We start from the raw sequence: 18,369 nt of genomic DNA, 5'->3' as shown, positions 1-18,369 counted from the left end.
CTCCCCACTAGGCCAAGGAAATTCACTTTGGATATAACTCATCCCAATTGGTCTTATTGTAATGATTCTAGGTGACACTTCCTAGACCTGAACAAGAAAGAATAACACGACACATAGCAGGAATGTAAAATAAACCCCAGATCAACACCTTGATTCAACCATTCATTCTTACCAGAGCAGCCGCAGAGACTTGTTGACTTTTGGACCAAAAGCAAAGAGCCAAACACTGAGGTTTGTTGATTTCACATCACAGTAATGGTTCTGAATTCTTAATGCCACTTTTTAGAGGGATAAGTAAAAAAAAAACCAACAAACTAAACCCCATCTTTGTATGGTTTCCAGTGAAGAGACAAAAAATGCCCCACGAATACACCCCCAGAAGTTAGACACTGAAATCTCCAATGCTTCACCTGATTTCTTATTGTCATAATTTGATGCCATAATTGCTAGAGTAATGAGCTATATTGGGAAAGTGATACTGTCATTTCTTAATGATCTGTTGTTAGCTTTATGTTTCCTATGAAATGTTTGGTACACTTATGTTATCTGAGTCAAAGAAAACCTGTGAATTAGTGCTGTTAAACCTCATCATGGAAACTGCATTACGATTTTTAATGATAACCCACTTTTATAAAGTTGCAGATTGTTATGAAGTATTATAAACCTTAACTTTATTACCATTAATCAGAACTAGTAAATATAATTGACATTTTATACAGAACCAGCTTTAAGTAACTTATTGGCAACAATACAGATGCCTCTTAATATTACCCTCTGGCTAGCTATGCTGTTTGGGCGCCAGAGTGTCTGCACTAATGACTTGGAATTGAAATCAAATAAAAGCTGAGCACTGTGGTTCAGTATAAAACAAACAGCCATGCTTGGAACAAATTCTTATATATATATATATATATCTATATATATCTATCTCCTATATATATATATATGTATAGGATATATCTAGAATCCTTAAAATATACAGTAAGTATAAAACAGTGGAAGTGTTTGAGACGAGAGAACAAACCAGGAGAGAGAAAAGTCCAATCTGATGTTCCCAGATTTCTACACTTCCCCTTAGGCACACCATAGGGATTGAAATGAGGAGAAAAAGTAGACAGTGTAATTAACCTTTCTTTCCTTTTTTCTAAAGAACAACAACCAAAAAGGCAGAACATTTTAGCCATTATCAATGGTAAAAATCCACACGCGGTTTTCTGCCCATATTTTTCACCTCACCCATTTCTGTAGTTTCCTGAGGATTTGATGTGCTTCGGCATGAAAAGGGACCTAATCCTTACAGAAATTTCCTAGGAAGACATGGATTATATTATCAAAAAGGCTTAAGAAAACCTATTTCACTGTACAAACAGGAAAGCTGCTCTGTCTCTCAAAGCCTCATGCCCTGACTTCTAGACATCAAGTGGCGGTTTTATCCCAGGGCATATCTGAGCCCTCTCTTCCCCACGTCACCTATGTATGACCTGTCTGACTTTAGCTATGGCAACACCCCCCCCCACCCCAAATGAGGAGTAGAGCCAAAATAATTCCTAGCACTTTCCTATTTTATGATGGGGTTTCTAGAGACCACCAGGTGTGGAAGCCCTCTAAAGAGCTACTGATAAATCTCATCAAATCTGGTTATTTTATCCAGTTTATCCTCACCTTTTGCTTCAATAAACCACATTTAAAGCAACTATAATTGAATTTTAGCCAACTCTGAGGAAGATCCCTAGGATAAGGCCCTCTAAAGAGGGCTTGTTTTATTCAGTTATTTGTCTAAAGAAGCACATTTTCTTTCTATTTTGGTGAGACAGTAAAGCAAACACGAGAACATACTTTAGCAAAAGTTGTAGATATTAAAAATTCAAAAGAATATCCATATTGTATGGGAGAGAGATTTTATTATTATACAAACATATATGTATATATAATGTAATCTTCTTTGTGCTTTATGGATCTGATCTCCTCCACAGAGAGTCACAAATCCACACGATAGCCCTGAGTGCTGAGATTTTGCATTTGGTTCTCTCTGATTTTACAATAGCTGAAAGATATGTAAAAACTCATGTAGCCAGACAGCTCCCTACTGACTACACATCTAAGCAACTTCACATGCATATATTATTCCAACCAGTGAGAGCTGGAAATAACATATGCCTAAAGAAGAAAAAAGAAATAGGATGCTTGAAAGGAGCCTGTTTCAGCTTCTGTGCAAAACCTTCAGGGTTCTCCCTGACCAAACTGCACCCTGCCTGCTGCCAGCTCAGGTAGGACAACCCAAACTCCTGAGAGATGCTCTGTAGAGTGAAGGGTGGGAAACTGCTTCCTAAGCTTACCAAAAACGCTACTGGAGCTCTTTGTGGTTGAATACAATTCAGGGTAAAGGATTAGTAATAACTACTAACATTTTGCTGGTGTGGTCCTGGGGGGTTGGCATCATTCTCTCCCATTTTTAACTGTAACTTTGGTAAATGACCAATTCCAGCTCTTATTGCATCCCTCCTAAAAGTTGTAGGAAGCTAATGGTTTAGCTCTCCACCCACACCTCAGTTCTTAAACGTTCAGTGTTTACCCGAGGAAGTGAGGATGAAGTAAGATGTCTACAAGCCCCTACCAGGTTAGGGTTAACCCTGACCCTAGCAGGGGCTCAGCTGAATAGTATGTGTCCAATTCAGCGCTTGCAACCACGATTCCCACTCTGCACCTCCCTCTACTTCTTTTTCCCCCTCTGCTCAAAATGCTGGAAGATGAAAAATCAAACAGGCTTCAGGCTTCTGAAACCTGGATAGTCAAACCCTAGAAAACCTCTCCCGGTAGGCTGTGAACCAAGGCTTTTCAGACTTCCAAGTTCACCACATTTGGGTACGTTTTAAAGCCAAACCAAACTTCAAACCATGAACAAAACATGCAAAAATCTGAAAGCTTCACAAGGATATTAGTGTAAGAACTGCCTTTTGTGCATGTTTTATCTTCCTTTCAGGGGCAAAACCATGCACATTCTCCTCACTGAAGTCATGGGATGTACCTGCATCAGAATTCTACACAGCAGAGGTATCAGGCGCGGATAATTCCAAACTAAATTCTATCAAATCTATAGGTTGCAGAACACAGGCTCTCAGAAGAGAAGATGCTAAAACTGTAGGTGGCACTACCAGAATGTCTGCCCTGTTCTGTGATTCTACAATGCAGTGAGGTTTGTATGCTGAAACTGCGAATTGAAATGTGTTTCTCTCTCATGTCCTTCAAAATCATTATTGGTATACGTAGTACTTACTGGCTTGTGATCTGAAAGATATCTACAGGGCACTGAAATGGAACCCAGTCCGAGCGCTTTTGGGAAAGTCTTTGTTTTCATCTTGTTCCTTGTCAAATACATAATGCATTTTTGTTCTCAGCAAAACCAAGCGTTTTGTATATTCTCAGCTTCTCCCTTTTTTTTTCTGCTTTCAGCACTAAATATTTAAACACATTCAACCTACAAAATCTCCAGCTCGTAATCTCCTGCTTGTGTCTTCCCCCCGAGGTGTAACCAGCAAAGTGGCAGTGCAGGATGACTGAAGAGACATGAAAGAGATTGCGGTTACAGTCCTACCTGCCCACAGGCCAGGCCCATGCCTCTCTCCCCCATACCATGAGGACATGATAAATTTAACTCCAGTGCATCTGCGCCAGCAACCTATGAAACATGCAAAAGGAGAACAAACGCAGAATTAACTCCCAGTAATGTATCTTTTCCTGCAGCATTTACTATTTGTGTGGTATGGATTTCTCTAGACTGGATGTATTGTTTGTTGCAGAGAGAAAGCCTGAACAAGAAATGGTACAAAAATGGACATGACAAAGAAAATTAAAGTAAAAAAAAAAGAAAAAAAGAAAAAAAGAAAAAGAGACACGGAGATGGTTCTGGAAAATGTTACAAAATGAAATGCAATTCCAGGGCCTTGGGCAGCACTGAGAGTGAGGTTGGGGAGTGAATGTTACGCAGGTGCTCCTGGGCTCTCAAGACCTGTGACTCAGTAGTACATTTCTTCTTTCTCAGCGAATTTTAGTCTCTTAATTTCCTGCAGGCGCCCGTAGCATGCCATAGCTTTTGGCATGAAGTATTTTTGTTTCTGAAGTCAAACAAGAGAGTATAGCATTACGCTGTAGTATCACATTATAGTATTTTTACTACTGTATAATAAAAAGTCTATCCAAACATATGATTCATGCTAATTTCTGTTCAGCACCCTCTGTTTGTTACAATCGTAAGGATGAGGGTCCCAAAGACAGCACCCAAACACACTCCTCTTCCTCCCTGTTGAACTGCTCCAGCCTAAGATGAGACTCTCTCGTTGCCTTCCACGTGGCTGTAACTAGCATTTTGTGGTTTGCATTTGCATTTTGGTTCTTGCTTATTGAACTGAAGTAACTTTGCCTGCTGTGTGGCCATGGTTCAGCAGCTTCCTGAGTGCGTGAGCAGGGCAGAAGCCATCCATCACCTTCAGGAATGCTCCACATACTGGCCAGCTCTGCAAGATGGTGCTGTCGGCCTCTGTGACAAGCTGACCTTTAGTATGAATAGGTCACCCTCCTGCTGAGAGGCTCTGTGGTACCTTCTGGGGTTGCTGCTCTTTGGAAAGCCACAGATCAAACCTACCTCCTAGGTAGGATCCTATGCATGTGATTAAATATCACTGCTCCGAGCAGAGCATCCCAAACAAGTGCGCTGCTCGCCACAGAGCAAAGACTTAACAACTACTTTGCTGAAGAAAGTTCTATCGAGTAGATTACACGCTATGGAGTGCATTTAAATTACTACTTATTTTCTAAAGAGGCAACATAAATACGAAGCCAGATTGGAAATCTCTGTCTTCAAGTTGGATAGTGGTACCTCTGTGTTCAAAACAGAGGAGCACATGGCACAATAAAGCCATTCATCTTAGTCAGGTTAAAAGCAGTACTGCTCTTGTCAAGCACCGATTCCACAAAAGATTTCATGGTCAATTAAGTAAATACAGGTATAAAATGGACTAGTGCTGAAGATCACCAAGCTAATTACTGATAATGTTTCACTTTGCTTCCCTAAGTCCCCAAAGTGATTTTTTTTCCCCTCATCAGTTTAAAATGCCCAAAGAAAATAGAGAAGAGTCTTCCCACATCACCACAGAAGGGCTTAGGACACTGTGAAGAAAGGAACAATGACACCCAAACATGTACGCTCCTATGAAAACACAGACTCAAAATACCCACACACATATCTACACATGTATTAAATACAATCCCACAGCTTAGAAAACATTTAAAGCTAAAGCTGGAATAATGATAAAAGAATCTTTGTCTTTGCCTGTATTTGTTAAAACCTTTCTTTATTCATCTGAAACTAAGCTTAGTATTTCCTCTAGACACTTCATGTGGGAAAGAAACCCCATTTTAAAACAACAACTTTGCATTACATTCAGATATAGACACCTTTCTGAATGAAATTATCGCAGTCTTAATCAACTATTTCTTAGACTATTCCCTATGGACACAGGGACATGTTTTTAAATAGGTTTTTGCCTTCAAATTGAATTGAAATTTCAGGGGCATAGTCTGTTTGCATTTGTGTAAGATTGGATTTATATTATAGGATGCCTGCTGACTGCTATTACATATGCTGGTTTTCTCTCCTATCATTTTCGAAAGTCTATATTAAAACTAGAATAGCATTAAATGAGCCTTTTATACTTTAAATATTCAAGAGTTTTATATTCAGGGTTTCTTCTGGCGCTGTCAACCTCCTGTGCCCGTAGGCAAGGTAAGATCAAGTTTGGCTCTCAAAGGTAGAATTAAATTTTATCAGGGCATCCGTCATAATACACAGCTGGCTTAAAATGCAAATAAAAAGTACATAGATTCAAAGACTAAAGGCTTTGCAGGTACTGCTTCAAAATCCAAGGGACCATTTCTCTGTAACAAGTTGCTTTTATATTTACATTTCCATCACTTTAATGAAAGCACAGAAGAAACAAACGAGAACGGACATGCTTTAAATGCTCCTTTTTCACTTGGATCCTTTTTTCTGTCAAGAAATTCCTTAAATTCCTTACTGCAGCTCTTGGTTTTAAGGGAAATAAAAAGAAAAGATGCAGGCATACATTTAGGAAACCATTACCTGAGCCATTTTTGAAAGTTCAGTCCAGTCCTCCTTGCTGTAGCTGCACATGATACTGGCAATCAGGATCTGAAAAGAAGATATAGGCAATCATTTTAAGCCATGTTACTGTTGTAATCTAGTACTTTACCGTGACTCCAGATATTAACTACCCTTACCTGCATACGTGAACTGTATACTGCTAGAAAGTATAATGAAATGCAGCTGTATATAATTCACTAGGGATGAGAAATAGCATACAAAATCATCTGGTTTATCACTGGTTTTTAAGTCATTAAGGAAAACCAGCGGGTCTAGTCAGACACAGAGAGAACTTTGCATTCTTTGTCATGTTTGAAGGAAGAACAAGGGCTGTCCTAGACACAGAGCCCACAGAATGCCAAAATTTCATGTTTCTGAGGCCAATGTAATGAAGTTTTTCACTATTTCTACAATGCCAGAAGTACTTGGGGCTCTTAAGGGTAGGCAGGACACAGTGCAAGAGTTCACAGTCTGATGTGGCAGCGTACAAATGTCATAGTCCGGGTGACTTCAGGAAGCCAGGACACACCAACACCAGCCCCCTGGAATGTCATCTGTGCAAGTGAAGGACAGTGATGTAGGATGTGGGGGAAATCTGAGAGGACTGTCAGAATGGCAGAGGGAAATTCCAGCTTTTGTTTTTCCATTTCCTGTTTATGGTCCCACTTTCCCAAGAGCTGTTTCCGTGTATTGCCTTTCTCCTCACTGCAGTGAGCATCTCTGAGGTCCAGGTTCTGCCTCTGATATCTTCACTGAGGTACAGGGTTTTAGGTAAAATAAGTTCTAATAGTATCTGTCTGGGAGAGCAGCAAGACACACAGCTTTCCAGTTCCATACACCGCTATTTACTGTTAAACCAATGTTAACTACTCCTCCGGTCAATGTCCAGTTCAATGCCAATCCTATTTAAGACTAAACAAAATCACATGAAAAGTATGAAGGTTTCACATGTAAGTCTGATTCACAGGCAGGATGAAACTCGGATTTAATCTTTTCACTTTCCAAACATGTTTTACTGTTGGCATTAATAGCTGGGATGAGCTTAATCTGTCACTCCCAGGCAGTGCAACACTTCTTTTGATCTTTCCCGTAACGCTGTAAACTCCTAAACTATACCCATAACAAGAGCTGGATATTCAGTATCTTTAGAAGAGAGGTTTTACAGTATAAAGAGGCAGGCAGCTATGGAGACAATGGCATGTGGTGAGGTTACAACCTATTAATTTAGGATGACAATCCCGCTTTTCATCATCATTATTTCCATTGTTTCTATTGCTTTGCTCTGATAAATCTCTACCTATCAGTCTACCACCCACCTACTTGCAGACTACCCACCCATCCACCCTCCTGGCTGATGTTTGCAAGGTGGGAGTCTATGGAGAGAAGAAAGCAGTTGATGAAGTGTCTGCCTTGCCTGTAGGTGCTTATTTGTCTGCAGACCGAACTTCTCATTGGATGCACACAACCATTACTGGCCATGCTTTTATTGCGCTCCTGACAGAGGGAAAAACTCTCCCTCCTATGCCATAGGATTTTTTCTGTTGTGAAAAACCTTATATAGCTCCACAGGTCAGATGTTTATAAAGCAGAATCTGCTCTATTTGAATCCTCAAGACAAATGGAGCATTCTGGAAGCAACGAGAAATCTCTTTAAAAAGCCTCTAATATTTTTACATCATGAAAACTCAGTTTAAGGACGAATACATGAGAGAAACTAGAGTAAGAAATCAGTTAAAATATGCACTCGCTGGAAGTCAGCTACAAACCGTATCGTGTCAAATTCACATTTCCTATAAACCAAGTACAGCAAAGCAACTCAGACACTGACAACACGAGAGGGGTTTTCACAGTTGCAGCCACAATCCAAAATACATCAGAAACGCACACGAGTCAGCTTGAACACAAACCGTATGCTGCAGCAGGCAAAGCTGGAAGACAACAAGGGTGGTTGACTGTATTCACAAGGAGCTGAGTCAGGTCATATCAAGCGTTCTTAATGCAATGTGAAGGTTCTGTTGGGGATGTGCAGAAGAGGAGGAACAAGAGCCGTGATGTTTCAAAGAGCTGTTAATGAAGACAATGTGTTTCTTTAATATTGATTAGTTCTAGCATTCACATTGAAAATGAAGCGCATACTTTTGATGGGAGCGGTGGTTTACAAAAATAACTGCAAGCAAAGAATGCCATTTCTGCCAGGACCGTTCACAGGAAACCCAGGATCTCTCAGGGAATAATGCAACCTTAAAAATAGCAGGGATTTCATTCGCCTTTTTCCCCCAGTGCTCTCTTGGAACTTGAAATTAAACTTCATTCCTAGGTGGAAACAGATCCTCCAGCACTCGACGTTAACAAAACTGTCCTGCCTCAAGTGACTCTTCTTCTCCAAAATGCCTTTGCAGCCTTTTCATCTGGAACCAGTACCCATGACAAAACCAGTACCCATGACATCATTACTGGCTGGATTTAGGGGCACTGTTATGTTTGAGGTTTGACTCTACTCCTAAAATCACACACAGAATATTATCTCCTATTGCCTAGAAAGAGAAAAGCAAGTGTAACAAGTGATAAAAATCACAGGTTTTTATGGGAAAGTAATAAACAGCAATTGTCTCACACTTCAGCTTCTCATCCCCTTCTCACCATTTTAACGTTAGTTTTATTCATTTATGACATTTTTGGTGCCTATGATGCCACGCGCATCACTACCACCCCTGCACACAGCCCCAAGCAGCTGGTATCTCACACAAGTCCGTTAAGTCCAGTGTATGGCCCAACCCAGGAGCATTCCCTGAAGGCAGATCCATTCTCTTGATGTGCAGTGACAACCTGACATGAGTTTAATTACAGTTGTTTGAAGCACAAGTGCGAGGCCACACCACGCTGGCCCAGCTCACAAAAGCCAGCTACTGACAGATCTTACAATAGAGCTGCTGCTGAAGTGTAGTAAGTGGTAAATGAAGGTTGACTAAAGTGTAGCTTTGTCGTATGTTGAGTGAGGTGAGCCCGTGCATGGCTGAAGCACAGTGGGATCCCTGGCCCGTTCCTTATCCCAGATCAGAGGCATAGCTGGTACATGCTTTTCCCTCTTCTTCATCATCCAAACTGCTATTTTGCCTATTGTCAGGAGATCCTGCCCACTCCTCCCTGCATCAAGGAGCACACTGGCCCTGCAGACACTGCTTCCTCCCCAGCAGTGACGGATGTCACTAGACGGGGTCTTTGTGCCCTGACATTACACGAGGAGATAGACAATCCCTCCAAATGCCTCTAAAGGAACAAATGCCTGTTTGTAACATCAGACACAGTTCTGCACACCGGATTTTCTCCATCATTCATGGAAATACGAGGTCTACAATAAAACTTTTCTGTCTGTTGGATGGAAGGGAGATGGAAAAGGGAGGGGGTATACGGTACCATTTAGGACATGATTATAAGGTAACTATTATGGTAGCTAAAGCACCTAGTAAAAAGCTACCTTTCACACAATTCTGGAACTAATGCATTAGTAGTTGTTCTGTTTAAAAGGACACTGACAAGGTACTTCTCATAATCCTTAACATATCTTTTCTCCCTGTTTATAATAATCCTCTGGAAGCTTAAACTCAAATCTATTTCCCTTGCGAATGGCTTGGGCTTTTTTCCTCTTCCTTTATCTCTATGTAGATGCCTCATAAATGCAGTAGCATTAAAAGAAGTAAAAAGGATGAGGCTTGCCACCGTGTATGTTTTAAACTGATCTTTCTTCCCTAACACATGGAGTGCACCATAAGAGGTTGCAAAACAAAGAGAAGGAAGACAAAAATCACCAGGCTGACTCTGGGTCAGACAAACCTGCGAACATCTATTTAAAGCCAGACAGCAGTAAAACTCTAGGTAGACAATTACCGTTTGTCCTGTACTGCTCCTCAGGGATTAAGGGAGTTTCAGCACACTCAAAGAGCCTGAAAAAAAATCTCAGGGGGCTGGGTTGAAACATGAACACTGTCAATCCCTGCAGAACTTCCCAATGCGTGCAATGGAATCGCAATCCTCTACACAACCATCTTTAGTCTGGTCATCTAACACAGGCCGTAGCCCGTGATCTGTTCCTAACCTATCCTTCCCAGTCTGGGCATAATCTCCCTGCACTCAGGGAATTCAGCCACCCATCTAATATCTGGCTGTCCCTTCTCATTGCTGCACTAGGCTTGAGGACAGCTCTGCACCAAGTGTCCACAGATGCTCCATTCAGACACTGCTGCTGCCCTCAACCTGCACCCCCTTCTGATTCCCAGTCACTTGCAAAAATCCCCAAGGTTTTATTTCTGACGTGCAGAAATAGAAAGAGATCCTTAAAAAAGCCTCTTTAAGACCCAGCTTCCGCGAGAGCTCTGTAATCAAGAGGAGCTTTCAAGAAGGCTGAAGGACTGGTTTTGTAACAGCTACCTGTTTGGGAAGCAGAGGTGTGGAAAAGGAGTATTGCTGTGGATAGAGGCAGTGCGGAAGACTACATTAAGATCCATCTTTCAAATACTCACAAGATTATTCTTGATTAATCTAAACTTCAGAAGGTATTTGCACTGGGGTCAGGCAGACCTCCAGCTTTCTTTAAAGACATGTTTCTTCTCAAACAACACAGGAGAGCCTTGCTACAGAACCTGCTTAGTCTGAGCAAACTAGTTCTTTAAGCAAAATTCCTCAGGAAGCATTCAGTAAGAAAAAGCTTGGCACTGCAGATAGAGTTTTTCTAAAACAATGGCAAAAATAGCATGTTTAGTTCATCACTTACCAGTGGAAAAGACACCTACACCTATATAAGCACAGCAGGACAGAACTTCTTGGCAGCTGAATCACTGTTTCACAGCATTAAGGTCCTCTGTCTGTCTGAAGGAGGGGTATGCATGCTCAGTTCTGACCCATGCCATCTCTCACCCGCACACTGTAACAAACCAACACACTCGGGGCATTTCGTGAAAGTCCTGCACACACGGAGCTACAAGAGCATGTGGTCCACCAGACCTGCACTATTAGCCCGCCTCTGTACCCCTGTCTCTTGCACAATGTCAGGTTCAGGACAAGTATTGGCTATCATAGATTTAGCCAGGTTGGAAAAACCCTTTAAGCTCATCCAGCCCAACCCTTACCCCAGCACTGCCAAGGCCACCACTAACCCATGGCACTGAGGCCTCGTCCCCACGGTGTGTGAACACTTGCAGGGACGGTGACTCCAGCCCTGCCCTGGGCAGCCTGTTCCAATGCCTGAGCACCCTCTGGGGAAGGAATTATTCCTCAGCTCCATCTAAACCTGCCCTGGTGCAGCTTGAGGCCGTTTCCTCTTGTCCACATTTTGTCAGAAGAAAGATTCTTGGAGGCTCACTGCCACTTTGTGCCTCTTTCCCTGTCTTTTCCCAATGGCCGCTGGCTGGTGAAAGGATCATCCTCAAAACCACCCACCTGCAATTACAGGCATACAGAACATTTCTAGCACCCACCTCACAAGATACAGAGTTCAACTGCAGCAAATATCCTATACTGCATGTTTAAACGGGCAATACTGAAAAACAAGGGGAGCACCAAGATTTACTGGTGGCAAAAGAACCCTCTAGAAAGCAGCCCGAGTTTGATGCCTTGCAGACCCAACCAGATTTCTCTTTCTCTGTACTTTCTGATTTGTCGCAGAGCTGAAATAAAAAGAAGTTTCTTATTAAAAGCTACCTAGAACATCAAATCCCCTGCAATAAGAAAGTTAACAACTGTAAACCCTGTCATGTCTCTGAGAAGCAGAGGAATTATCTTGTTATCAATTTAATAATGGAACATTGAAGTAAATGATGCCATCCACTGACACCGTCTCTCCTGGGAAATTCATGTTGGTAGAAACTGTCAATCTAGATGGATATGGACATATGAAACATTGTACCTTCAGTCCATAAATCTATCCTTTCTCTGCTGCCTTAATAAAAAGATTCTGCATGATGATAAAGACAAAGCAATGTAGAATGCCTTGACACTGCTGACCTATAATTCTGCTTCTCGTCTCTCTTTTCAGGGAGTAGAGAGTAAATAATTTAACAAGCTCTAACCAGCCATTGTTTTCCTCCTTAGCTTGCACTTTAGAATACATTCAAGGTAATTTGAGTAAGTGAAAATAAGACAAGTAGGGGATATTAGCATGATTCTTATTTAGCTGTCTGTCTTATTAAGCAAATCTTCTCCATAAAGCTCTATCCTTATCTTGTTGCTTTGTATTGCAAGCTCCAGTTGTTTTTCAGAGTGAAGTGGAAGTGAGATGTAACAGATTGACACAAACCCAGGCCAAACACCACCAGCATGCAAATAAGTCTCAAAAAGCTGAAGATGGGGGTTTGAAAACATCACCATTTGCTCACCCTACCACATATACCAGATCAGCACAAGCAGGACATGACAAAGATCTTCTTCTCGGCCTAAACGGAGACACTTCTTTTCACGACAGTTATTTTCATAGGATGACTCTACTCCTATCAGTGAGTTTCTTTGATGGGTGCCTGTGAGTACCCTGGGCTATAGCTCCAAATGAAAGCCAAGAGTTGTTAGGATCTAACACCCTCAGACAAATAAAAACCAAGGGTTATGAACAAATCCATTGCTTTGAAAGATAACAAAATGCTGTGGCTTTGATGGGAGCACAGACCTAAAGAGACCGCTCTTTAGGACTGGCTGCACCCATACAAAAACAAGAGAGCAGCATGGTGGAGTAACTACTCCTGTGCCATGTGAGACTCGGCATTCTATCAGCCACTTTCAGGGCAGGAGTTAAGCTACCACGACCTTACCCTGCTTGTACACGTAAATGTGAAGGCACAGATCATGCACATGGCATGTGGGGATAAATGAAAAGCTAACTTTCCATTCAAACATTTAATAAGGGTCCTACCAACTTGGAATGTGACTGAAAGCAAACTGAAGGGACAGAAACAAATGGAGACTTTCTGGTGCACATGTAGCTCCCACACTCCAGGACACTTTAATTAAGATGGGGTAATTCCTGAAGAGTGAAAGAGACTTGGAATGCGAGTTCCTCAAAACAGACATTTAATGGAAGAAAATACAGCCCCTGTAAGAAACGCTTCAGAGAAACTCAAGTATTTTACATTTACATTCTATGACAGACTGTTGAAAATCTCAGCCCTTCAGGTAAACTCTTCAAATGCCATTGAAAAATCCCCATGTAGCTGAAGCCTTCCCTGGGAATTTGATAGAATCTTTGGGATTTTATTTTGCATAGGAAACCTAGTCCTATTTTGCATAGGAAACCTAGATCCTATCCTAGTTCAACCTTTAGTCTCTTTGGTAATGCCGGAAAACAAATCCATGGGTGAATGGAAATTTGCATTACTGAAAGGAGCAGACTGGAGGTAACAAATGCTGCATCCAAGAGAAGAGTGCAGGCAGACATTCATTTTCAGCAGTATTCCTTGCAAACAATACCTGCAAGTCCTTGTGGATCTGCCATGCCCCTGCTGTAGCTCTGCACTTTCCACACTGATTTAATATAAAGAAAAAGCAGAGGAGGCCAATACAATATTGCAGAAGCTAATAGAAAAAGGATATATCTAATTCTACACTATTTCAGACACATGCTATGACCTGTAGCAAAGGCTTTACACCAGGGTGCTGACACATTATTGATTCTTCAGACCACATATGGAAAACAAAGCTGGTGAGAGGCAACACAGATTTGTGGATATGTTTTTTTCCCCCCCTCTACCTTTAGAAATGTTTCTATCATCAAATTATGTGCCCAGAAATACCCACAGTCCTTTTAACACACCTTGCTAATTGTTATTGTCCATCCTCACAATAGGAAACTATGCTCAAGTGATGTAGGCTGCTCCTACAGAGGGAATGAGCAACCACTGACTGAAGGGAACCCAAAGTTCTCTTTTCCAGCCCCTGACTGCTTCTAGATACACGTAGATATATTTCCCCTATTACAGCTATTACAATAGCTGCTTAACTTGGGAAAAAACAAATTCAGTAGAAAAATAAAGAGACAAAATGAACCCTGAGGAACTTTGTTTCCAACTCCTGCATTCAGTCTGCTCACAATTCCCCAGTCAAACCTGTCTCTCTGCATCCCTGAGAAGCCCAGCCTCTCTTCCCTTCTCCATCACCCCCAGGGCTTCTTTTAATTCACTTCCTTGCATTCGAAGGCTCAAGAAAACTCCAGGTTCCGGTGCTGGATGAGGAGGAAAATGTAGCTCAGAGATGAGAGACAGAAAACGCTCCCTTTTACATGTTAGAGCCCTGTGATCTGCATCATCATGTGACATTGCTGGTGCCAAAGAAATGCTTGGGAGGATTTTGTCAGCCTGGTTGCAGCCTCCACAACTCACCCACTCTCTTCTGCTTGTAGTGATGGACTGAAATCACTTCTAATTTACCTGATTTTGCACAAACAGCTCTTAGGGTGAGGCTGTGCTGATCGATGAGGGGATGCTCATTAGGAAGCTGTGTGGGCTATAAGGCTTCTCCTTCCCTCAGAAAATTATCTGAGGGCTTTAAACACCAGCTGCACGTGGGTGAGACCTCTCAGTCCCTTCATGCTATTCCATCCTGCCTGGTCTAAGTATGGGACTCCACAGAAAAGAGAGCTTCCTCACACTGCAAAACCTGCCTGCTCCATGGGGCAGATTCACCTCATCACAGGGCTGGAAAAAAGGGATCTTTACAATGACCAATGGGATCCATTCCCACTGGAACTTCACTGAGGAAAGGAACTCTTACAGGATGTCTTTCTGGGATATTTTCCTGCTGGAAAGCATGGAGGAAAGGATGGTAGAAAGCTCCAGTGCACACAGTAATGTAATAATAACTGTTCTATCTATTGATCTTCATTTTCTTGTGATACCTTTGCCTGTCTCCTCCAGACACTAAAATGATTCTTGTGAAGAGCACTTGAGTTTCCACTTCTCTGGGCATCCTCTCTAAATCCACCTCATTTTCTCTGACTGTTCTGATTTTGTAACCAATTTACCTCGAGCAGGAGGCTGGACTAGCTCACCTCACCTCCCGAGGCTCCTGCCAACCTCGGGTTATCTATGAACCACCCCCCTGCACACATACACGTGATCAACAAGTACTTGTGTCTCATTCTTTTCATACTCTTGCACCAAGCAGAGAGCCACCTATCTTTAACAATTCTAACATTTAGCCTTTTGAGCCTTTCCCAGACCCACAAACCTGCCGCAGTATGGTATTTGTTTAAACCTGGCTTTTACCTCTGGATTTGCCTTCTCTTCTCTGATGCAATCTGCAAGCTACCGTGTTTGCTCCCTTTCATCGCTGTCTCCACTGTTCCTTCCTTGCAGGGCCAGTGGGTTGATTTTTCTTCCCTGTTACCCTTTTTACTTCAGGTTTTGCTTTCCCCCTTCACTGTACTAAATCAAACAGTCTTTGGGTCTACTTCTTCGGCCCCTACCTAAGCTCATACAGCTCTGCTTTGTAATCAGACTCAGTTGTTACCAAGGGCCAGCTCAGACCCATAGCCTAGCAGCAAAGCCATCCCCACAACCACAGCCTTCCATCCACCTCCCTCACAGACAACACACCAACCTCAGACTGCAGCAAACACCAGATGCCCTCACATACGTGCATTGATTCCTACTCAGCTTTCACCTCTCCACATGAGTAAGAGCCCTCCTGACCTGGTGGAAGATCTCGTTAGGCCCATGTTAACGGCAGCCACAGGCTGATTTAACAATAAACCTGTAGCAGCAGTAGCATTTCTTCTAGTAAATGAATTCTTACGGCACTTTTCAAATGATTAGCAATAAATGGGCACTCAAAAGAACCTTGCTAGTAATATCTTTCAGGACTTTTTCGAAGGGAAAAAAGAGAAGTTGAGAAGGTGAGGCAAGCCAGAAACATTCTCCATGGAAAAAATGTCTCATATACAACTATTTCTACAGTGAAAATTATTCAAATAGTCCCTCAGCAAAGAAAGAAACTCCACTTTTTGTCAGGCACAGAACTTTTCAAGGAGAGAAGATGACACTTCATGCTTCCCACTGAACTCGGTCTCTTCCTATATCCTTCCTATTATCCCGTTATCTCCCAGCTGGCCCATAAATTCCATGAACAACAGTGCCACTCTGCACAGAGCCTCGTGATGGCAGGTCTTAAGTGCTCCCATCTGAGAGATGATCAGAAAATCTCATGAGTGGGCAGCTTTGCTTTTTATACATGCAGACATTATAATTTACTTAAGCAGTAGCTGTTATGGCTGATGACCCAAGTAGCTTTTTGGCTATGCTCCAGCAGCAAAGAAGATGCAAAATGAAGGGCTGGAAGTTGGCAGCTACCTTCTGACTAATCTTTCCTCCTCAACTGCCAGTTCCACCCACCCCTTCATCTTTTAGGCAAGCTTATGTGAAGATGCTGAGGAACTGAAAGAGGCCTTACTATTTTCACTAAATATTTGGATGTTTAATAAGATGGTTCCCTAACTTGTGCAGCCTGCTGCTATGGGATTGGACACTTCAACATTGAAATGCATGGAAGAGTCAATAGGATTACAGTTTAATTCAAATGAAAGCACTGTTAAGACCAATTGCCATGTAATGGTGCAGAGATTTTATCCGTGACTCAGCGGTGAGGATGTGTGGTCCCCAAAAGATAAACCGAAAATACATCACGTGAAATGCGGATGCCTCTGGCAGAAGAAGTCCTCCTAGGAACCAGTGGGGTGCTGACAGCACAACATTAAGAGGATGCAAATGTGACTTACATCCATTTTTAATGCTCCCTCTTTACCTTGAGATACACAAACTACTCATAAGTAAGAATGAGAGACCTCATAGCAGCTTCCAGTACCTGAAGGGGGCCTATAAGGATCCTGGGGACGGACTCTTCATTAGGGATTGTAGTGATAGGACAAGGGGTGATGGTTTCAAAGTGAAACAGGGGAAGTTTAGATTGTATACAAGGAGGAAGTTCTTTACTGTAAGGGTGGTGAGGCACTGGAATGGGTTGCCCAGGGAAGTTGTGAATGCTCCACCCCTGGCAGTGTTCAAGGCCAGGCTGGACAGAGCCTTGGGTGACATGATTTAGTGTGAGGTGTCCCTGCCCATGGCAGGGGGTTGGAACTTGATGATCTTAAGGTCCTTTCCAACCCTAACTATTCTATGATTCTAATTTGGGGTACCTACAGGATACACATAAGCTCTACACACCTGAGCTGTGGTTAACCTAAAGGAAACATTCTGCAAGTGTATTCAGATTTGAATCTGGAGGTGTATCTGGCATAAATGGCTAGGTGGCCACAAATGGTGTGCTGAGAAGTCTATCAGGTTCTTACCCTGAAATTTAGGAATACAGCTTTAACATATATATTTTTTCCATACCTTAAGACCTTAACTAGCTGTTATGTATAGACAGAACCAATCGACATCAGTACAAATTTACAGCAAAATGTTAAACATCAAAAAGGAATTAAAAGAAAATTAAACTTATATAAAATATATATGAGGAGCCCTGCACATATTTAAAAAAAAACATGGGAAAGATATGAAAATAAAGCAGTGAAAAAGCATTTTTCCTTGGAGTTGTGAGCCACGGAGCTGCAGCGGCAGGAAACAGGAGAGAAAACTACTCTATTGGTTTCTTAGAGTTTCCCTTTAACGTATATGGCTCCTAACAAAGGATGTCTGTAGGTCTCCTGGAAAGAAGCCTTTAAAATATTCTTTGGGTTTAAGTGCTCAGTAAATAAGTGCTTCCTGTCATGTTTTTCCTTCCACAATGTAGAGGACTTACCATCTCCACTACAGATGACAGCACAAGGCTTAGACAGACAAACAAGCTACTGCTGATTTATGAGTTGTTGGGCAATCGGCTGCTTCAGTGCTCTCTCAAAACCCCAGAACATACTAAATAAGCCCAAAATTAAAGATATTCATAGGAAGATGAATTAGCTTGTATTTGCTGCACTTACAAATACGCACATGGATAGTTACCACGCTGACACACAGTCATTTGCTATCCCGTGTTAATTTATTGGGATGTCTGTGTTCACATAACAATATAGCAGGCTAATACTATATGAAGAGGGAAATAGAGGATGCTGCTCTTTGGGTCCTGCTGGCCACCTGATTGCGCACGTTTAGCAGTTGCTACTTAACCTCAATAGCAAGTACAGTTCAGTAGTTTCAAACAGGCCATTAAAATATAAAGGCAGGGTGAACTAAGATCTA

At 42.0% G+C, this 18,369-nt stretch overlaps 1 protein-coding gene across 2 annotated transcripts in view; it reads right to left on the bottom strand.

Moving 5' to 3' along the window:
* DPYD (dihydropyrimidine dehydrogenase) overlaps window positions 1–18,369 on the bottom strand; it is a 346,394-nt gene that overhangs the window by 101,092 nt on the left and 226,933 nt on the right. For both annotated transcript variants that reach the window (XM_061461954.1, XM_061461963.1), the window contains exons 15-16: window positions 6,137–6,205; window positions 3,593–3,676 (exon numbers count right to left, since the gene is read on the bottom strand). In XM_061461954.1, the coding sequence (XP_061317938.1) occupies window positions 3,593–3,676; window positions 6,137–6,205 (153 nt within the window). The remainder of the gene's footprint in view (window positions 1–3,592; window positions 3,677–6,136; window positions 6,206–18,369) is intronic.

This window comes from Pezoporus flaviventris, unplaced genomic scaffold, assembly GCF_033815535.1.
Source record: "Pezoporus flaviventris isolate CSIRO_AGI_PZ_B2104156 unplaced genomic scaffold, CSIRO_AGI_Pfla_v1 ptg000001l, whole genome shotgun sequence".
Lineage (NCBI taxonomy): Eukaryota > Metazoa > Chordata > Aves > Psittaciformes > Psittacidae > Pezoporus > Pezoporus flaviventris.
Note: the sequence above shows the minus strand (reverse complement) of the source record. Positions and strands in the feature narration are given on the sequence as shown.